Here is a 23,147-nt window from a genome sequence, read left to right on the forward strand (position 1 = left end):
AATGGCATATCTTACACTTCCAAAATCAGTACCAACCAGAAGGAAAGTGGTAAATTAGGGAAAAAGGGGACACAGGTACCTGGAGTAAGCTAACTCTAGAAGCCTGTGAGTAAAGTAAAAATCTGAATTTTAGAGAAGAGGAGAAACGGGCATTATCTTTCCATGCCTTTCTCTTCTCCCTCCACTAAATATAGCATCTGAAATGTAAAAAAAAATAATAATAATAACAGAACTATTTTAAAGCCTATGGAACCATGTATGTAGTTCAGGAAAGGGACAAGCTGACAGTTCGGAGAAATGTAATGCTGTAGGGGCTTCCTCATGGAATCTGTGATCAGCCTGGGGGAAAATATGCACTCTATACAGAAATTTCTTTCTGGATAGAAATGGTCATCTGGAGAAGGCTTTTATTTTTGAGTCCAGGGGGGGAAAAATCCCTAAGAAGGTGACAATGATGACCATAAAACCTATACTTATTTCCAACACCATAAGTATATACAGAAAGTATATACTCATTCTGACCTATATAAACATCAGCTTGTTTGTCCGGATGAAAAATACTGATGAAGTTTCCCTTTTGAAATCTGAACACCCTAGATTTCAGGGTAAAAATTTATAGGGTGATTTAAGAACTAAAGCCTTACTCATTTTACTGTATGATATGTGGCTTCTGGTGGAGTATGAATGACTAGTTGTCAAAGGTGCTGTTTAGCACTTAGGAACTTAAATCCCAAATTATAATTTCCAGAGGTCTTAACCCAGGGTAAGCTTGGGCCAAACATCTATACTTTTAGCAAAGTTTTCCAACGTAATAGAGTTTTCAAAACTTAACAGAGTTTTGGTAACACATGGATGATTTCAAGGAGGAAAGAAGTGAAACCAGACATGTAAAGAAGCAATCAGAACTGCTTTAAGATTGGAAGAGAATGGCATGCACATACGAGAAACCTCATGATTTGTTCCGCCACATTTAAAAGACTCAAAATCTCAATTCTACCATTTTATCTGGATGTAAAATATTAAGTTTAGAACTATTCTACTACTTGAAGTAGAAATAAAAGATATTTGCTTTAAAAATGTTAGAGTTAATGGGCCCCTATATAAATTCCAGAAAGGTTAGAAACATTTATACCCAAAGACTACAACCAGGTAGAGTGATTTTTCCCCTGTAATAAGCACATAGGCTTGAAATTTAATTTTTTTTTACGAACACGAGATGGTATAAAATGAATATCTCTAAAATACATTGAAAATATCATTGAAAAATAAAAATTAGAGAGAAATAAGCTCTCAATTCACGAAAATAAGATAGACGCAAACCTTCCGTTATGTTTTCACTTTAAGGAGTCCTGAGCTGTTAAATGTTTTGCTTTTCTAGATTATACCTCCCAAACTCTCTTCGTACATTGGAATTTCTGGAGCTTGCATTTCTTGCCTTCTTTTTCCATCTTTTTTTGAAGTCAGCACTTTTTCCTTCACATCCACTATGGAGAACTACAGTATAGTCATTTCGGTTGATCATAGCTCATTCTGTTATGTGCTCTCCAGCTGCCTGAATCCTATTTTTTAAACGTGGAGGGAAAATATGCCTTATACAGAAATAATTCATTCACTGAAATAATCCATTGGCCGGTTGAAGTAGGAGTGACAGAGGCAGACTCCTCCTGGGAAGCAACCTCAGGCCAGCTTCCAAGACACACAGCTTTCACTCTCTCCGCCTCCACTATTACCTGTGTCAACTACGACCTCCATCACTACCAAGGAATTATTCTAATTCCTCTATTTTCCTCTCTATACATGGTCTTTTATAGTCATTAAGATAATTTTTAAAACTATTTTCCAGATGTTCAAATGTTATTGAGGAAAGCCCCTAGTGACATAATTACAAGATAGTACACTAATCTGGCAACTTCCTATTCTTCTCTCACTGTTTTCTCCATAAATTATAAGCAAAAATGGCAACCTGAGTTTAAACCTCTGTGCAGAGTATTGGGTGCAAAGTAGGTATTCAGCAAATACCTATTCAACTCTGTTCAAATCCCTTACATATACACCCATAACCCACCATTACACGGGTTATTAGCGGATGACTATTAAGCTTTGTGGAATCAACTAAAAAGGAATATAAAAGCTATGTAGATTCCCTCTTTTAACCAAAACATCACTGAATTTTAGTAAAACGTCATGTGTGCATTTTTTAAATTTATCATCTCTGCTTACTGTTAAATTCTAATACTCTTTATAAAGTTGTTCTTGAGGGAAAAGGCTGCCTTAAACCATACTTAATTCCAATAAATTCCACCCTTTATCTTGAAACTCATCATTTGACCAGAACTGGAAGAGGTCCATCCTGAAAATAACTTGCATTTAAAACAGGTAAATTGTTGTTGTATGGAAACCAATTTGACAATAAATTTCATATTAAAAAAATAATAATAATAATAAAATAAAACAGGTAAATTGTTATACTCCTGTAGAGTCTGTGATCTGAATACAATTCTAGGTCTCTGTAATTAAAGCAGCAATTGGCATTTGGCTATAACCAAGGGCAAGAGGGAAACAGAGAAAAAGAGAAGCATCTTTCATCATCGTTGTTTTGTGGTACACTTTACCCATGCTTTTAAAATATAAGTGAAATTCAATCTTCAAAATGAAAAAATAGACACATTTTCTAATAGCAAAATATAAGATTAAAAATACCTAAAAATAAAATGTTAGTGTGAAATAGGGTTTTTTTACATTAAAAAATGAAACATTTTAGATTTGCCTTTCTTATATAAATCCTCTTATCTTATTAATAGTTACAACTTTCCAGAATAGCTTTTATGAGACACTGAAGGAGACAGGCAGGAAATCCTTTTTCAAGATATGACATCAGGACCTGAATATATACATTGGACAGAGCATTCCTCAACCTCAAATCCATCCAGCAGCACTAGAAAAAGGAATGCTGTATTTCCAACCTTCAGATTTTTCATTACATTTTCTTCTTTTTGGATGTTAAATTCTTTCCAAGAATATTCTACTTTAAAAATTATTTTATTCTAGCTATAAAACATTTCATTTAAGAAAACCACACGTTGTAGCCTTATGTGAAATGTCCCCAAAAGCCATCAAGATATGGAGACATCGCATTTTCAAAACATAAATCTAATCATAGGCCCTGAAACAGTATGACTATTTAAACAGAGTGATGTTATATTCTCATATTTGCTTGTCATGAGATGAAAGGCCAGGAGGCATATGGTGATTAATAATAGTTCCTGAGCTTCTAAAGAAATTATACAACAAAATGACTAACTGCTTAAAAGAATGAGTTCTTCAAGAGCGCCCCTTCTGTTCCGTTGATGTCTTTCATCCCATCTATCTCCTTAAAGAATCTCAGGGCAAAAGAAAAGGCTTTCTTTTAAGCCACTGAAAAATGGGATCTGATGGAATCTTCCCGTAACTCTCGATGTTTTCCAACATTACTTTCTTCTTGCTGGCTTCTCCTCTCAATGGTTATTCTGTATTTCTTCCTGGGTAAAGGGAAAGTGAATGCAGTAATAAAACCTCAGTTGGCTACAAAATACTATGGTTTCTCTTACAAAGAATGCCCTCAAGGGACATCTGGGTTTGGGTTGATAAATGAGAAGTGACAGAATATGAAACCCTGGTCAGAGATTAAAGCTGTGTGCCCCAAGGCATTATGCACTTCTTCAAGGAGGAAAATTGGCATGCTTTCTGAAATGCCATAGAACAAACCTCCCCCTTTTTCCCTAGGTGCCTTGTGGGTTAAGTCTTGTCTGTTCTGCCACAGAAGCTCTCCCTAACTCCCAGGATGTGCCCTAGATAAAGATCAGACTAAGTATACTGTGACCAAAGGAACAGGAATACAATTGTTCCCACAAAGAATCACATACACCCAGAGTTAAATTTCCATACAGAAATGAAGAAATCTTGGTCTAATGACATGAGAATAAGCCACAAACTCAATCACCAAAGATTACAAAGGAATGAATCGCCCTCATCATTTGGGACTATCAGTATCTTGAACACACATAAATATTACAAGTTTACAAGCTTTGGGGCTTAACCACAGTGATAATTAAGCACATGGATTCTCCAAACTGAGCACACACCAGCCTGAGAATGTAGATTAAGGGCCACTTCCTCCTCTTCAGAAGGTGAACTCAGACACCTATTTCTGAATTGGAGGAAGCTTAAGAATAGGTAAGTTGTTTCTCCTTTGTCTACATTCCCTCTCTACTTACACATTTGGTGGGTAGTAGGAATTTGTGCCAGAATATTTGTGATCAAAGGATAGCAGTGGCTCTGTGGCTGACAGGGGGATGCAACAGAAAGCCTGACCCGCTACCCAGTATGCTAACCCACTGACCACCAAACCACCAGGGTCACAAAGACCATCACAGAAGAACTGCTTAGTTCTTTTAACCACCATGCTTTGGGGGTAAGAGCAAGATATAGACAAGTCATAGGGAGGACTGTGCAAAGGCAAGTGACAAGGGCAATAAAGGAGAGTGAATTTTAAAACTTTGATAAAAACAGTTCTCACCTGAAAAAGTAGAAGGCCATTAACAAACCAGCTCCTAGTAAGGCCCCCACAACAATTCCTGTCACTGCCGATTCTTCTAGACCACCTGCTTAAAAAATAAACATAGATAATCAGAGTTCATTTTGAGAAACAGAAATGTCTCAAGTTTCATTCACTGGAAGGTGTATCTCAATTTCCCACTTGAGGCAAATTTTCCCTTTTTTTAAGAAAGATTTTCTAGGGGATCCTGCACCTTCATTTGTTTGCTAAGCGCAAAGCTTCAGAAGCATTTAAGAAAGGACCAGATGGACGAACATACCACTCGAAGAGAGTGAGAACAATGAGAAAAAGCAGGTTCCAAAAGTATCTGAGGAGCACAAGGACTGAAGTTTTAGACACATCCACACTGAGTTCATAGTCAGAGAAGACAACTGGACAGACCATGGGACTGACCCAGCACATCTTACTTTCACAGATGATGACACTTCAAAGTGCTAGAAGATTTGGTGAAAAATGCACTGGGTTAATATTCTGTTTTTAGATGTTCTCTCACCAGAGCCAGAGTTTCATGTCAAAATGTCCTATATAGCTTTGCAAAGATGGGAATAACAACTTGAAACAATCAAATTCAGTAGTGTCCCAGTTATTATATAAACATGACAAAAAGCTAGCTTTATATAAACAGTATAGTGTCAGCCTTTAATGCATTATCTCATTTAATCCTCAGAACAGCTCTAAGAGTTGGGTGCATTTTTTTTCATTTTACATATGGGAACACTGAGGTTTAAAGAGGTAAAGGAATATTCCTAGGGTCACAAAACCAGTAAGTGACAAGGGTGGGATTTCAAACCCATGTCCAGTAACTCCAGAGAATGTTCTTAACACACTTCTGCCCTACTCCTCCCCGTAATTATTGCATATACATAAATAACATGGTTTGAAGGCTGGACCCAAAATAATAAGCATAAATACATTAGCCTAAAGTGACCAACTGGCCTGAAAGATCAATATTCACTTGGTTCTCCCTCACTAGCTTATCAAAGGGTCTCTCTAAAGCAATGATTTCCAACAGTCTCCTATTTGTAAGCTCCTTATAAGAATGTCCACTTGTGGGGTGCCTGGGTGGCTCAGTCCATTGAGTGTCCGACTTCAGCTCAGGTCATGATCTCGCATTTCATGAGTTTAAGCCCTGCATCGGGCTCTGTGCTGACAGCTCAGAGCCGGGAGCCTGCTTTGGATTCTGTGTCTCCCCCTCTCTCTGCCCCTCCCCTGCTTGTGCTCTCTGTCTCTCAAAAAATGAATAAATGTTAAAAAATTAAAAAAAAAAAAAAGAATGTCCATTTGCTGGGGCACCTGGGTGGCTCAGTCAGTTAAGCATCTGACTTTGGTTCAGGTTATGATCTCATGATTCATGGGTTCAAGCCCCACATCAGGCTCTGTGCTCTGTGTCTCCTTCTCTCTCTGCCCTTCACCCACTCATGCTCTCTCTCTCTCAAAAATAAATAAACACTAAAAAAATTTTAATTAAAAATAAAAGAATGTCCACTTGCTTCTATATTTATGACAAGGCTTCTCATGAATAATATATTTTACACTTATTTGCTAATTTGCAAATTTGGGAGTGTTTAAGTCTGAGGGGTAGGAAGGTACCAACAAACTCTGAAGATCAGACTGAGACTTGCTACACATTTACTATTTGATCTTTTTATTTTCCCCAACTAGCAAGGCCAGATGCTAAGAGATGATACATAGTAAGAGATGGAGTAATAGGGAGAAGTCATCTAGCATTTTGGGAAAAGATGAAAGAGAAGAAAGACCTAGAAACCTCTGGTGAAGGTGGGGTGCCAGTTCGTGAACTGTTCCCCTGGGTTTTACCACATCGGAAAAAGAAAGCTGAACGTTCAGAACATGAGCTCCTAGAGAACATCTGTCTTTTAAACTTGCATAACACTGACATTAAAGATGGTGAAACACAGCACAAGTTAAGTCTCTAAACTTACATGATTTGCAAGGAGAGCTGTTTGTATGCTCCACGATTCTGGTTTCGTCTATTCTCAGTTTTAAAGGTCCCCAAGGATATTTGACATTCGGCCGCATTTCAAAACGACCTTCTTTTCCAAAGTAATCACCGATAACCTACGTAAAAGCAGAAAACATGCAAACTGAAAGGTTGAAGTTATCTGTTTCCAAAGGAGGCATAGGGTGGGCTCCCCTGTGACACTGACTATAGTGATGTGTTTTTGAGGACTTTGTAAGTCAGGATTTGTGGTCACTGATGGTGCTTTCAAAGGAGGCATAATTGAGGGAGAACTGTGGCTCCCCATGGCAGGAAAGTGGTTACACAGAAAACAATAATCTTGGAACTCATGGCTCTTCCCTCGCTCATCCGAGGAGGTGCTGCTTGACCCGTCTGCCGTCTGCCACAGAGCAGCCCACACACAGGCAGCCCTTTGTAAGGCCCCAGTTACTTTTAGGGATGTGGGAGAGAGTCAGGCATCTCATACCCAGATTAAGCCAGTCCAGGTACACAGCCTCATACCACTCAATTAGCTGGGCACATAAAGGGTCAAAAGTATCTCTTAGGAACATCCTGTTTCACCCTCCTCTGTTTGGAAGATTATTCCCTGATTTCGAGAGTTACATTCTCCTCTCTGCTGAATTTATCCCATTTGCACCCCATTTCCAAACAACTTTTTTTTCACTTGGTTCAGTTTTCTTTGATGCTCACTTCAAGGTTCACCCACGGTTCCTGGTTCAAACAGATGTTCCATCAGCTACCTGGGCCCTGATCTAGAAGTACCTTCCCAGCCAGGTTCTCAGGATCTGTTTCTCTTTTTTTCCTGGGCACCAGCACACTGCTCCTGAGTGGCCTGTGACATCTCCCCCTCTGTCTTCTGAAGGAGGGCCAGCAAGCTCTCACAGCCTAGCTCATGTCATAGTAAAAAGAATTCTAGATAATCACCAAAATACAACAATCACTGGCATGTACGGAGCATGTCCCAAATACTTTAACCTCACAGCGAGCCCATAATAGACTATTACTATCCTCCCTTTACAGAGGGAGAGACTAGAATGCACATGAGACTCAGGCCACTCCAAGGGTGAAAAATCATTCAGTACATGCAGCAAGTGTCAGGTCCAGCTGGCTCTGCTCCTCCCACAAAGGCCATATATGTGTACTAAGAGAAAAGCAGCAAGCCCTTTAGGCCAGGGTCACATCAAGTGCTATGGAAACATCAACCCTGGATAAGAGCCATTAAAGAAGCACATTTGGCCACTGGAAACAGGATTTCCCCACTCAGGATAAACATGGAACCGTTTCTTGAAATCTTCCAGGATCCCCTCAACCAGAAGGGAGCCCTCTCTACTTGGAAACTCCTAGATTTCCAGCTCATTTTTATTTGGAGGCTGCTCTGGGGACAGCTATTTGGACACCAGAACAAATGCATTCCTTGGAACCTCAACAAGCAGAAGGAGCAGCCGAGGCAGAGTCTCATTCGCTCACCTCCTGGGTGCCCGCCTCTGGGTCTGTCATTGCAATCACAGAGAAGTCCCCGTACCGGTCTCCATTGGCATCTATGGACACCTGCCCGGCAATACCTAGAGGATGAGACGGGAAGAACTCCAAGTTAGTGACTTCAAAGGCCTCTGTCTGCCAACAAAAACAAGAAAATGAATTGACAGGATTTTTTAAACAAACTCATGCCACAGGGAAGCTCATCAGACTCTGAGCATTTTTGTTGGCATTTGGAAAGACATTGTAATTTCATCTGTGTCTGCATTCCTAAATTCTTAACATTTCTCCATTTAAAAATGAAAAGAAAAAGAAATAAATGACCCTCTTTGGGGAATATGTTTAGAAAAAAAAAAAAAAGATTAAGGCTAATCCTGAAAGCAGCATGCTTATCCCAGAGTCTTGTATGAATTAAAAACAAACAAAAACTGCAAAGAGAGAGAGGCTGGAGGTGTGGTGCACTCCTAGACCTGTCATGAGTTCGTGTTATCACTGGCCAAACATTATAGAAGTCATTCCAGGCCCAGGACTCAGTGAATGTGCATCACTATAGGCACACTCAATGTACAGGAGAGCAGAGGGCCTGCTTCACAGGCCATGGGAGCCAAGAGCTAAAGAAGAGCTAGTCTTCACCCTACTTGTGTTCATTAATTCATTTTTATTGTGTTTTGTTTTGGGGGTGTTTTCCCAGTTTTACTGAGCTATAATTGACATACCTCACTGTATGAGTTTCAAGCATCCAGCATAAAGGTCTGACTTGGGTATATTGTGAAATGATCACTACAGTAAGTTTAGTTGACATCTGTCATCTCATATAGATACATGAAGTCACTCGTTGTTTATCCACATGAGTTCTGGGTCGTTACTAGGTGCTGAGCTGGACACATTCCCCACTCAAGACAGGGGCAGCCTGGACTAAGGATTTCACTTGTTCGCACTGGAATCTGACTGCATGTATTTTAATCCTAGCTTTCACATTCACTAGCTCTGTGACCCTGGGCAAGGACTTAGCCCTCTGGGTCTCCACCTTCAGGACTGTAAAAGAGGTACACTAGTACCTCTCAGCCAAGAGACTGTTGAGAAGATTAAATGAGCTACAACAGGTAAAACACTTCCACCACAAGTATAAAAGAAGTTAGTTGTTTTCTTCTACTGTTAGTGTGCCTGGAATACCACCACTACTGTGCCCAGAATCTGGGAGAGGGCATCTGACCATGCCCACACCACTCAGAAAAGGAGCTGGCACATCCAGTTGGAGACCCAAGGAGGATTCAGTAAAAGAGCAGATCTTTCATAGGAATACTAGTAAAATCCACGATTTAGACAAGCAGCCATCAGGAAGTAGCAGTATTCTAAGCAGAAAGGCCAGCCTTGTTCATATTTACAAAGTCATGGAAGCTGAAAGGAACCAGAGGGACTGTGACATTCTGGGGTAGGTGGCCCATGCGTGTGGAAGGAAGCAGTGAGACGTAAGGCTGGCATAGGATGGCCAGAGCATGGAAAGCCTGAGTGCCCACACAAAGGATTTCAATTTGCTTTGGCTAGCAACAGTGGCTTAGACAGCTAATCAGTAAAAGAGAATATGTATCATTAGTTGATATTAAATGTCTATACTGTAATTTTCATTAACTAAGCAAGAGAATGCATAGGTCAGCCACATTCTAATTAACTAAGGCAATTTGTTTTCTTTCATTTTAAACTGTGTTAAAGTTCAGTGTAATTCTTAGTGTTTCTATTGATTTGATTCTCTCTGGAAGTAAAATGAATGTCTGGGAAAAGGGATCCCAAGGGAAAGTTCCATCCTCTAGTGTGGTTTGGAGAGGGCAAGTATTTGGGTTTACTGTCCTTTTGGTTATGGTTTGAGGGCCCACTGATTTTTCCAGACTTCGGTCTACTTTGCTGCAAACAGAATGGAGCTACCATTCATCTTGATTTTTTTGTCTTTCTAATATATGCCGGTTACAGAGGATACACCTATCTTAAACTTGTTTATTCTTGACAGCCTATACAACGTTTAAGTCACATATGTCATTTTTAAACATCATATTTATCTTGGGGCACCTGGGTGGCTCACTCACTCAAGCATCCGACTTCGGCTCGGTCATGATCCCGCAGTTCATGGGCTCAAGCCCGAAATCAGGCTCTGTGCTGACAGCTTGGAGCCTGGAGCCTGCTTCAGATTCTGTGTCTCCCTCTCTCTCTGCCCTTCTCCTGCTCGTGCTCAGTCTCTCTCTCTCTCAAATGTAAATAAACATTTTTTAAAATCTTTTGAAAACATCATATTTATCTCCAAACATATTGTCTATCCAAAACCATTTGTTATCCTGTTCAGAGGTGTTTATAAAGAAAGATGTGTTCTGCTAAGGGTTTTGTAGAGTATTTTATAAGACAAGGTGGCCCTAGTAATCCAAGACCTCATTACACTTTAAGCTATTACAATTCTGCCAAGAAATGGGGTGAGAACCCTCAGGGTGGCCAATTAGCAAGTGAGACTTCACCTGAGAGTATTGTGTATAAGGTGAGATTGTCAAGCTGACAGCAGAATTTTCCTGTACATAAGTAATGAGACTTTCCACCCTCATTTCCATTGGCCTGTAGTGGACTTCAAGGTTTGAGCCACAGTCCTATTTACCTTGTCACTCTGACCTCTCCCACAGAGAGGAAATTCAGCTTCTTCCCAGGCCATTTATTGAGAGCCTTGAAAGACGGTCATTGGTTTCACAGTAATAAAATCCAAATTTGTCAAATAACATCCAGAGTATTTTTCCCTTGACAATTTAATGGTCACTTACAGAATGACCATTTCTCAGAGTTCTTTTGGGAGCTACCCTCAGACTGATCATTGTTTAGCAAATAAAATGGGCTTTCCAAATAATTCAAGCCCAAAACTTACATTGGCTTCAATTATCTTTATATCTGGACAAATAAGAGTCTAAGTTTAGACTTGACTATATAGTTGATTGTTTTAGGACTCATTTCATATTGTCTGTGTAGACCTGGCCCTAGAATGGAAGCATCAGGATGACCTATGGGAAAATTTAGTCCATGCCCTCTATACAATGCTGAATTCCAACCCTTGTGGGCACCTGCCCTTCCCTTAACAACCTCCTTCAGAAGACCAAGAACAAATGACCACACCATGTAGTAAGGAACAGCTAAAAATGGGATGTGGCCTACCAAGGTTGTGTCCACACACACACTAGTTTCTCAGTGTATTGGGCACAACTTCTGGGAAATCTGACTCTGTCCTAATATGCCCCCTGAATTATCTGATTGGATTCCAGCTCCTCAACTGAAGCAGTCACAAGTTGAGCAAGACAATCCTGGAGGCTTATTTGTTTGTCATGTCCTACAATCTGTCTAAACTTAACGTAGATGCTACTCTAGTGTCAAGTAAGACGTGACATTCACTAAAACCACCACAGAGAAACTAAAGCCAATTGTCACATTTGCTGCCCAGACAACTGGAACTTGACCTCTCAGCACTGTCCTACCATTCCTAATAAACGAGGGCAGGATGAGGCAATGGAGTGCATTGAAGTCCCAAATGAATATGTGTGTGTGTGTGTGTGTGTGTGTGTGTGTGAGCGTGCGCGCTCCAAATCTAGACTTGGCAGTACTTGTTCCCATCACTGAAAAATTTCATTAATTGAATTGCAAATAGATGTAAGCATAGCCCAGTGTATGAAAGGGCTCACAGGAAGAGTTAGTGTGATGTAGGACTGAAAGGGCTCTTGTCGGTCATCAGCTAGTCCAACTCCTTCATACAGGTGATGACAGAGAAGCCCAAAATACTGTGACAGTGGCTAGGATGCAGGTTCCCTGAACTCCTGGTCCAGCAATCTGTACTCCATATCAGTGGTTTTTAAATGATACCCATCAGTATACTATACTTTATTTTCCACATAGTCCCCGTAAGGACTCCTTTTAAAGACTTCAGAAAGATCATGTCCCTCAAAACTTTCTGGTGGCTTTCTATCTCACTCTGGGTGGAAACTAAAATCACCAGCACAGCTTCCAGATGCATGTGATTTGTCCCCCACTCCCTCTCTGACTGTGGCTCCTATCACACTGCCCTTCACGTGCTGTGCTTGAGCCCAACAGGCCTCTTTGCTCTTCAGGGGGGCCACTCGGCAGTCTCTCGCCAGATACACTCAAGGTCTCTGTGTTCACTGCTCTGTCTGGAATGTTCCCTCCTAAACATCTACATAATTTCTTTCACTTTACTCAGGTCTCTACTCAACTTCAACGTACCAGAGACCTTTCCCAGCCACTCTCTTTAAATTAGCAGTCCTCCCACCACCCCCTCCTGTCACTGTCTATCTCCCTACCCTGCTTTATTTTATTGTCCCTGAAATGGTGTATTTGTTTGTTTATCACCAGTTCCCTTCACTACCTGGAAAGCTCAACTGATTGCAGGGAGGGTCTTTAGCTCACTGCTGAATCCTCAGCACTTTGAACAGTGCCTAGCATATAGCAGGTGCTCAAGAATATTTGATGAATAAATGGATGCATGAATATAAAATTGACATCTGCAAGGCTCCAGCAGCTGGGTCATTCTCATTGAGTCCCATGTAAATCTTCTTTGAGACTATCAGTGAAGTGAAAGGAAACCAGAATTCTATACACTATTAGCAAGAATTCAGACCAGGAGACCTTTTGGGAAGATATTTGGCAATATTTAATGCACCTTAAAAGGAACTAACATACTTTTGGACCCAGATATCTCACGACTAGAAATATTCCCCATTGGATGTACTCACAAAAATTCATCAAGATGTGTAAGATGCTTGAGATAGCATTTTGCATAACAGCAAAAACTGTAAACAACTGAAGTATCCGTCAATAGGAAACTGATTAAAGAAATCCTTTTACAACCATATAGTAGAAAAATATAGAACCATCATTTTAAACTGTGCTGAATCTATGAGTGCTCATATGGAAAAATTTTTTACTTGACATACAAGTTTTAAAAAAAGATGAGATGGAAGAGTGACATTCATTGTATGGTTCCTTTTGTATAAATTTTTTTGATAAGATATATAAATGCATATGTGCTGGCAGAAGGCACAAAATATTTTTAGACTAAATCATAGGAAATTGTTAATAGTGGTTACATTAGGGAGAGGAGACTAGGGTGGGAAGGAAAACTTTCACTTTTCATTTTGTACATTTTTGTACTGTTTAAATTTTCCAGCCAAGAATAGTCTCATTCTTGTACAATTTTTAAATGTCAACAGAGGTTGCTTGAGTGATGAGATTATGGGCCATTTTTTTTGCTGTGGTTCATATACTTCTCTGTTCTAAAGAAAGCCACAGCTGATATTCACCATTTTAGAAATAAAATAAAAACAGAGGGCTTGATTAGACTTGCTTATAATCTCAAACTACCCATGATTAAATTGATGAATGTGTATCTGGGATTATTTCATTTAAAACTGATCACAGAACTCTTCACAAACTAATTATTTGTTGTGAATAAGGCTTGTGACAAATTTAATTTGAAGAACTATAGAGTTGTTATCTAACAATCAAAAGGAGACAAGGTACTTCCTGTTTCAGTGGGATTCTTTCAAAGCACTTTCACAAGCTTTATCTCATTTAATTTTCACAACAAGCCTGTGAGGTAGTTTGAACTTGACATATTATCCTTACTTTACAGCTGAGGAAAACAGGAAACTGACAAAGTCCCATAGCTGTAAGAAAGAAAAACAGAACCAGGGAAGAAGCAGCTTGATCATCTACAGAGTGTTGTCATCTTACAGACTAAATCCTCACCTTCAAATGTTCTGTTCCAAGTCTGTTGGATAATTTTTCCTCCATCCTTCTTGCTGTAACCAGCTCTGAGTACTTCATGTAAAGCCAGAACATAGAGGAGGATGGCATCGTGGAATCCTTCAACAAACATGTTAACCTGAAAAGGAAACCCCAGTTGGGTGAGCCCAAACACCAATGACTCAACGTTCATGAATAATGTAAGCAAATCAAATGGTTAACAAGTTAGACTCAAGGTTCACAAGCAATGGCAGAGATGGGCAAAGTGTAGCCAACAAGAATCATGCCATGATTTTCCTGGTACTGGCTTAGTGAGGAAAATCCTTCCCAGGTTTAGGAATTTGGAGAGCAGACAAGATATTACACAAGTCAAGGAAATTGTACCTGTTGAGGAGGTTAAGTATTCCAGGTGCATCACACTTGCCCATAGTTCCCTCTATACGGGTGCCTTCTTTCTTCCTCACGTCTACTCTCTACCTCAAGCCAGCCTAAGTCCAACCTCCTCCTTTAGGTTTTCATCTCCATCAGTCACCATGATCTCTCCATGCTCTGAATATAAAACTGACTAAAAGAACAGTAGGGATTCACTCATTCATGTTTGGATACTATTGAAAGCCTACTCTAGTGCTGGTGTTAAGGATTCAAAGAGGAGTGCTATTCCTACCTGCCTGGCATCTGTGGGCACTGCCATTCCTACCTGCCTGGCATCTGTGTCCTCTCTTCCATCAGCAATGGCATCTGTTTCTCTTTCCAGTTTGTGTTTGTACTGGTTCCTGTGGATCTGACCATCTCTACCCACCCTCTGGACTACCCCTCCCCACCCCAAGTTCTAAGGACAGGAATGGAAATATGCTGGGCCATTGGTTTATCCCAGCCAGGTCCTGGCTTAAGTAAGATAGCCCTTCCCCTCAAGAAACTTAAGCTCCATGTGAATTTGGGGAAGTCATTTAATTTCTTTGAGCATTGTTTCATTCAATAAGCATCATTTGAAAGTTCAGATACCATATTTAAACCCATTGAACATGAAATGAGAAAATACAATCTTGAAATTTAGTAGCTTACAAATTCTGTATAAAAGTACAAAAAAAAAAAACAACAACAACACACACGCACAAAAGCAAGTCTTTTTATTTCAAGAGAAATTGTCAAGAATGGAATGCCGTGGAGCAGAATGAATTCGGCATTCCACAGATGACCACCATAAGTCTTTGTGAGGAGGCATTCTATGCCTCATTCCTAGAAAAGGTTCCCATAGGAAGAGAGCCACAACTGACCTGCATCACCTAGTTCAAATACACAAACATCCATAGAAAACACAGCTCAATGTCCAGTGCTACTTGGCCTCATCTCATCCTTAAGGATGGTGAGTCCTGTTTTTTGTCATAGAAGCAAATGTTTTGCATTTGCCAAAGTCCAGTGCTGAGAGGCTGTTTAGAATAATGGCTAGAGCCTGGGCTCACTACCCAAAGCTGCCACTTCCTGGATGTGTTTCTCCACAACTCTGGGCCTCAGTTTTCCATATCTGGAAAATGAGGAAAATAGTAGTACTTATCTCGTGGGGTTGCTCTTAGATTTAAATGAACTAATAGATGTAAAAGACTTCCAACAGTGCCTAACAGAGTTGGCACTCACTGTTGGGTTTTATTGTTGTTATTGTCTACATAGAGAGAATTATAAACCTAGGGATCCTGCTTAGCCTTTAATTCCTAACAGCAGTATTCAGAAAATAAGCATTCTACTTATGGTATAACATATCTTATGGACCCATTTTACACTTAATGGAAACTAAGACTCCTTGTTCATGCTTTAACATGCCAAGCAGTGTTCTTACTTCCAAAATGTCACACCCTTAATTCTGCCCAAGCATAAGGTGTGCAGCCCGCACTGGTCAGTTCCACAGACCATCTGGGAGAAGAGAGGTGTCTGATCGCAGAAAAGCTCAGAATTAGTTGCAGGGCCCAAAGTCTAATCCTAGCCCTGACACATTACTTAATCTCCCTAATCTTAAATTTCCTCACTGGCTGAATGGGGGTTTAGTGCCTGCTCATCCCACAGAGCTCTTCAGGGGACTGAATTAGTGATTGCATATAAAACATCAGAAACAGTTTCTGGGACTAAGAAAGCAAATGGTAGACATTGGCTTTCACTCTTAACCATCAGCTTAAGTCTCAGAGAGTCATTATTTTCTTAGGCAAAGAAGAATGATGTACAAATAACATCTAGTCAAAGATGATTTTCTGCTGATTTGGCTATGCTAATTCAATTTTCCAAAGGAATATGAAATTTTCACTTAAGCCATGAAGTCATCATGGCTTAAGAAAGTGTGCATGCTGATGAGTTAATGAATTTTAATAAGTGGACGTTAGGGGCACCTGGGTGACTCAATCAGTTAAGCGTCCTACTCTTGATTTTGGCTCCATTCTCACAGTTCATGAGATTGAGTCCTGAATTGGGCTCTGCACTGACAGCATGGAGCCTGCTTGGGATTTTCTCTCCCTCTCTCTCTGCCCCTCCCCTGCTTGCACTCTCTCTCTCTCATAATAAATAAATAAACTTAAAAAAAATAACATAGTGGTCTTTAGCTGTGTAATTTCTTAGGCCATGGTAAAAACATTTTTCAAAAAAATCTATCTTCCCTAGGATAATTATATAAAACTCATCCTGCTACACAGGGAAGTCATACAGCCCTGGACTATGGGAAATATAAAGTGGCTCAGAAAAACTCTGGTCTAATCCTCTCAGTACTCTGAGAACCAAAAGAGCATCACTCCCCATTAGTCTTTCTGCACTCTCTAATTGAAGGTTTTCCTTCTCCTTGTTCCTGGGGAGCCTAGTCTGAGCCCTGTTAAATTGTAAATTACCAGCCACTGGGTATCAGCTCTCCACTTATCTTCCTCCCCCTCCTGATTCCTGCTCAAAACCTAGGGCCACCATGCTGACATTGGGCACCCAAAGCACTGGACATGAGCCCCAGCATCAACCACCTTCTGGCCCCTCCTCTTCCTTCCTTCTTGCTGTGCCCTCTAAATTGCCCCTTCTACAATTGCAGATTATCTGGCTGAGAAACATGAATTTGGATTACCCTTTTCCTAACAGGTTTGATGGTAGAAGAGAATAGATAGGTTCTGAACACATGGCCAGGTCTGAAAACTCATTCTATCTTGATTTGCAAATGGATCGCAAAATTTACCTTCTTTCCTCTCAAAGTGGCTGAGTGTTTCCCTCTCCTGCCAAAATTAGCAGGAGAGCTGCTGACCTGCGCCGAGGCTCACTGGCACCCTGGGCTGCTGCGGAGGAGGTTTCATAACACCTACCTCATAGGACTTCAAGCCAGAAGCAAAACCCCAGAGACCGTCTTTTCTCGAGGAGAACATTCTCACATCCACATGTGTTTTTTTAATGGGAGGAAAGCCCATCAGCACATTATAGACACTAAAAATCACAAGTGCAAACATTTTTTTTAATGAGGAAGAAAAAGAGCCAGAGTATTAAGTTGCCTTTGAAACATTTTTCACTCGACCTCCAGGCTGAAAGGAACAAGATCATCTGCTCTGTCCCCCTGCCTGTGGTCATAACAAAATTTGAACCTCGAAATCCATGATCCATGACAGATCATGCTATAGTTACTAATCAAAGACAATAGGATACCCTTACCTGAGTATTCCAGTATTTAGCATCATTTCTAGCCAAAAAGCTCTTCCGTACTGTCATTAAGCATAAGTCTTAATTAAATTCCTAAATGCAGCCATTCCCCTGCTAGATACCGAACAGAGTTAAGAGAACAATGTAGTTCTTGAGGCACCTGGGTGGCTCGGTTGGTTAGGTGACCGACTTTGGCTCAGGTCATGATCTTGCAGTTTGTGAGTTTGAGCCCCGCATCGGGCTCCGTGCTGACAGCTCAGAGCCTGGGGCGTGCTTCAGATTCTGTGTCTCCCCCTCTCTCTACCCCTCCCCTGCTCGTGCTCTGTGTCTCTTTCTCAATAATAAGTGTTAAAAAAAATTTTTTTAAAGAGAGAACAATGTAGTTCTTGAGCCCTGGGAGTTTACAATCTCAACCGAATAGCCCCACATTTCCACAAAACACATAGATGAACTCCATACTAGAAAGTTATGAAGCAGAAAGTTATGAAGCAATGAGGGACAAGAGTCAGAGTAATAATTATTTGTGCTGGGTATCATCAAATAAAGTATCTATCATTTAAACAAGATGGAAGTCGTTCATCATCTTCCACTCACTCTGGGAAGTTTTCCAGAACAAGGTAGCATGCTGGCACTAACTCTCTCATCATTTCATCTCCATCCTCCTGATCTTGCCCTTTTAGTTGGCCAGCATCAGATATTCCAAATGAAAGAAAGCCATTTTGCCACTGGCCTTCGTCTCTGATAGTGCCTGTCAGCCATGTCCATTAGTGTTTTTTAATTTTTTTTTAATCCTCTATCATGGGGAAAGCTGAATAGAAATCTTGTTATATTTTAACTGAGCATATAGAGTTGCCATTCATAACATGGCTCTTATCTGTGACAGTGAGCAAAGTCTTTCTTATTTCTCTTTGGAGGGGCAAGTTGATAGATTGATAGATGAATTCTTCAATGCCTGAGTTCCAAACAAGTAAGCAAAGTATGCTGCATGCCTCAGCTGTTCTGTAAAGTGAGAATGAGTAACACAGCAGTAATCTAGCTCCTGGGATGTCTGGATATCTGAGAAAGACTCTAAAGCTCTCAGACCGAGGCTACTGGGAGAAAGCTACCAAAGTTAAATGCTAAGGCTAGGCTGCCCCGGGATTTTGCTTGTGGTATCCACGTAACTCAAGCATATCACACAGTGGTTCTATCTTCCTTGCCACAAACCAATGGTTCGTAATGCAAATGAGGAAAGCTGAGGGTGTTGGGCAACATTTCTCAAAAGTCTTTTGAAAAAGACATGACCCTTAACCTCTCACTCAGTTGAAGGGGAGATGGAGGAAAGGGAAATTTTGATGGCTTTCTGAAAAGGTAAGAAGAAAGACGGGTCCAGGACACCCAGAGACGGGTCCATCATAGCAGGAACAATGGCAACTTGTCTAATTAGTAATAAGACCCTCAAATGAAACTTATCCAGCTGGGCCCCTGTTGATCATGGACAGGGGAAAGAAATTGCCTGGGCATGCTACATGGGTAGGCCAAAGGTTAGAGAACATTATACATTTGATGAACACTTTACAAGTGATCTACATGCAATAAAAACAGAGATACTATTTGTTTTAATTCAACTTTCTGTTGAATTAAAAAATTAAAAATCTATAATTTAGGGGGCACCTGGGTGGCCCAGTCAGTTAAGTCTCTGACTTCAGCTCAGGTCATGATCTCATGGTTCGGGAGTTCAATCTTCACATCGGGCTCTGTGCTGACAGCTCAGAGCCTGGAGCCTGCTTTGGATTCTGTGTCTCCTCTCTCTCTGCCCCTCCCTCACCTCTCAAATATAAACATAAATTTTTTTTTTTACTCTATAATTTAGGATAACAGCAAGAACTTCCATAATCCAATGGACATCACAACCTCTTCAACACTAAAAGGCAGAGTTCTCATTCTTACTGGCAGACACTCCCAATGTCTGCTCTTCTGTACTGGGCCTGCCTTCATGGAATTCACACTTGGTCACTTGCTTATTTTAGCCTTGAGGAAAGTTAAGTTGAAAATCTAAATCCTTATCCTAGTTGAAATCTGAGGAAATGCAAAGGTCAAGTGGCTTATTAACAACAGTGAGGCAGCACATCAGGGAGAGAGCCAGAACCCAGTTATGTGCTAGGCCGAAGCATTGCCATAATATCTGACATATTTCTTTCTCCCTATGCTGGGGTTTGCCCTAAGTTTTTCAAATAACTATCTCTATCCTGGGCTCAGCTCCACCCCTATAGCAATACCTACTAGGATTAACTCAGATCTTATAGCCTAGAGTGTGGCTGCCGACAAACAGAGGTAGATTTTTTTCTCTCTCTCATCACCTAACACATAATGCATCATTAAACAAAAGCAGTCCTGAGAAGATTGTTAAGTCAACTTATGACCCCTCATTTGTCTTCCATACCACAGCAACTGACTGCCCTTTTAATGACTGCAGCAGCAGTGGAGGCTAAATGCAGGCACCACAGTGCTGATACATGGCACTCATTTATTTACACAAGCAAACCTCAGCAAGGAAGGCCATGTGGGGCCTGCTGGTGGGGAGCAACAAGGTAGAGGAGGACTCCATGGAATTGGCCTGTTGGAATTGGTGGCTGTGGAACACAAGCAAATGATAATGACTTAAAAACTCTCCCCTTGCTCATGCAGAGAATTCAGTCATCTGATATATCTACCCTCTGAATGTGTCACACACACGTCATATCCAGATGCTTCTCATCACCCTTACCCTTGATGGCTTAGTTGAGAAATACACATACATAATGACATAATTATCCCTGGCTTTCAGATGATCAAGTGAGCAATGTCTGCCCTTGGCCTTGATTTCCACCAGTACCTGACCAGATGTACCTCTGGAAGGCTTGGTGACCAAACCCCCAAGACTGCTCTGGACACTCTCTGGCCTCTCTTCCCAGGGGTCTGTGGTCCTGTCAGGCTCAATGTTGAAGTGGGTAAATGTGTATACCAAAATCCAATGAGAGAAGGGCTGGGGCATGCAGGAGATAGTGAGGTAGGCCCAAGCCAGTACAAGGGGTGACCAAGTCAAAGGGAGATGGAGACAAGGAAACATGAGAGGACAATTTCTGGCTTCATTATTTCCAAAAGGCCAAAATCAGAAAGCACATGTAAACTCTAATTTCTCCAACTTGATGACATCCTTTTAGACAACCTGAGAACTTCAGATCACTTTTCCTGAATTTCTTGAGTCATCTATAGATACGACGGCAAGGAAGAGATGAGCAAAAATCCAAGTTTAGGTGGGGTTTTTTTGGGGGGGGAGGGTTGGTAGTTACTTCTTTTCATTTCTGTCTTGTATCTTAAAATAAAACCAGTCCCTTTTTCTTTAAGCAATTTCAAGATGTGGTAAGGACTGAGCTGAGATCCAGAACCCTAATTCCTAGTTCTAGCATTTTTGATTTATTCAATCACTGTGAACAGTCAGCAGCTTAATTTTGTTCAATTTTTAATTCAGAGTTTCCCAAGCTGTATTCCACAGAGGAAGAATTCTCTAAAATGTAATGGATGACTCTAGAAATAGCAGTAATGTGTCTAATAAGTTTACAAAATGATAGGTTGAATAAAGTCAAGCAGTTCTCTTTACTGCCAGATAATTATCCTAACAGCTAACTTTTACTGAACATCTCCTACATGCTAAGAGATATGTAAACACTTAAGTTCTACTGCATTTAGTCCTGACAAAACTTTCATAGATAAGTCCTGTTATTATCCCCTGAAAGAGACTCTGACTAACCCTTTAACAGAATGGAGATATCTTGGTCAATTGATTAGGTCAAAATTCCAGAAAATGTTGGGGCGGACAAGCTCTTAGTAGGGGTCCAAACCAGAACTGCCTAGTTATGACATTTATCTTATTGATATGTTCAGCCAACTAATCCTGGAAAAAAAGCTTTGTGCTCTACTTTGTGTTTTTAATTGACTTGGTAGCTCTACAAGTTGAGTACATAGACTGGAAAGAGCAATGAGAGACTATGAATGAGAAGACTAAGACAATGTTCTTCAAGGTGATGGAGGAATAGAACCCACACCTAGAGAGGGAATGAGATGGCAGAAGATGAAAGAAGAAAGGAGGAGAAGGTACATGAGGCAACAAGCTAACTGTCCCTCGTTTCTTAATCCAGTCTTTAAGCCAGAGCTAATACAACATGACTCAGATCAAGTGGATCAGGAGTTCTGATAAGTCATTGACTCAGATAAAGTTAACTGTGTTCCAGCAATTAATAAAAAGGCCTGTTATGCCAAAGGAGCATCTAAACAAGCTGGATGTTAAGGATGAGGGTCCTACTTCAGAGACCAGTCCGTTCCAAGCACATCAGCAGCCAAACCATGTAATAAAAGATCTACTAATGTAATGTTTTTTTAACTAGAACACAACATAAAATATGATGACTTTGATAAATAATAGTAATAAATGTAGCAAAGCTTCATCTACCCAGTTTCATCAAATAAAAAAAAAGATGTCTCATATCAGCAGTTTCCAGGTTCTTAAACATTATTTCTGTAAGTATCAAAGTTTTTGAATAATATAAACACTTTTGATGGAAGTGCTTGTAAAATTAGCCACATACATTCCTGCCTTGGTAACATAAGTATGCTGAATGTGATATTAACTTATTACGATTCTCTATATGTAAGGCTATGACAATAGCCAGTCCAGTAGGCTTCATTGCTATTGAAAAGTGTACTGGGGGGCACCTGGGTGGCTCAGTCGCTTAAGTGTCCAGCTCTTGATTTCAGCTCAGGTCATGATCTCATGGTTATGAGATCGAGTCCCTGCAGCAGGCTCTGCACAGAGTGTGAATCCTGCTTGGGATTCTCCCTCTCCCTCTGCCCTGTCCCCATGTGCACATGTGCACTCTCTCTCTCTAAAGGGAAGAGAAGAGAAAGAAGAGAAGAGAAGAGAAGAGAAGAGAAGAGAAGAGAAGAGAAGAAAAGAAAAAAGAAAAGGAAAGTGTATTGGGCTCTTTACACAATGCTGACACCAGACTTCTATGTTTCTGGATATTCTCACTTCTTCCATTCTGATAGAACATGAGCTGGGACCCACCTCCTTTTCTGAAATGCTTCCTTCCCTTGGCTACTGATTGTTCTGCATCTCCTTATCTAGCCATTCCTGTTGGTGACTCCAGGGTTCTCAACAGCTAAAGAACTAAGTCTAAATGTTTCAGGGTGGTGAAAAACACTCTTTATTATTAGCCACACTCCCAAAAGAACTTTATGCCTTACTCTTTACAAAATCTCTTAGATTCTCTGAGCATGCCATGAAGTACCTTTACGCATTAGCCCCTGGGCTTGGAATGCCCTCCACATGAGTCTTGTCTCATCCAAAGCAAACTCCTACTCAACTTTACTGGACATTCTCAGATTACCCTCTCCAGATCCGCCTTCCACCCTTCTTCAACCAGCTCTGTGCCCTGTGAGGCTGGCATATATAGACAACATCAGCTGGGTCCCCTTGCCCTCTGGTTTCTGGTTGGTTCAGCAGATGAGAGGGTAGAAGGAGATAATGGTCAGGATGTGAGAGGCTGCACTCCTCCACCAGATGCCACAGGTGGTTCTCCCCAACAGCCACAGACCTCATGGGTGCTAGAAACCTCTCCCTCCTCTTGCCCCTTCTAGTCTAGGGGCTGTAACAGCTTCCCACAT

General features: G+C 40.8%; 1 protein-coding gene across 2 annotated transcripts in view; it reads right to left on the minus strand.

Annotated features, from left to right (window-relative positions):
• Positions 1-2,713: 2,713 nt before the first annotated feature.
• NPR3 (natriuretic peptide receptor 3) overlaps positions 2,714-23,147 on the minus strand; it is a 72,389-nt gene continuing 51,955 nt past the window's right edge. The window contains exons 4-8 of one of the 2 annotated variants that reach the window (XM_030331750.1): positions 13,827-13,962; positions 8,040-8,134; positions 6,535-6,670; positions 4,556-4,640; positions 2,714-3,518 (exon numbers count right to left, since the gene is read on the minus strand). In XM_030331750.1, coding sequence (XP_030187610.1) covers positions 3,407-3,518; positions 4,556-4,640; positions 6,535-6,670; positions 8,040-8,134; positions 13,827-13,962 — 564 coding nt within the window. In that variant the 3' untranslated portion in view covers positions 2,714-3,406. Of the gene's footprint in view, positions 3,519-4,555; positions 4,644-6,534; positions 6,671-8,039; positions 8,135-13,826; positions 13,963-23,147 lie in introns of both variants that reach the window. The other variant, XM_030331744.1, reaches the window with a different exon arrangement.

This window comes from Lynx canadensis, chromosome A1 (assembly GCF_007474595.2).
Source record: "Lynx canadensis isolate LIC74 chromosome A1, mLynCan4.pri.v2, whole genome shotgun sequence".
NCBI lineage: Eukaryota > Metazoa > Chordata > Mammalia > Carnivora > Felidae > Lynx > Lynx canadensis.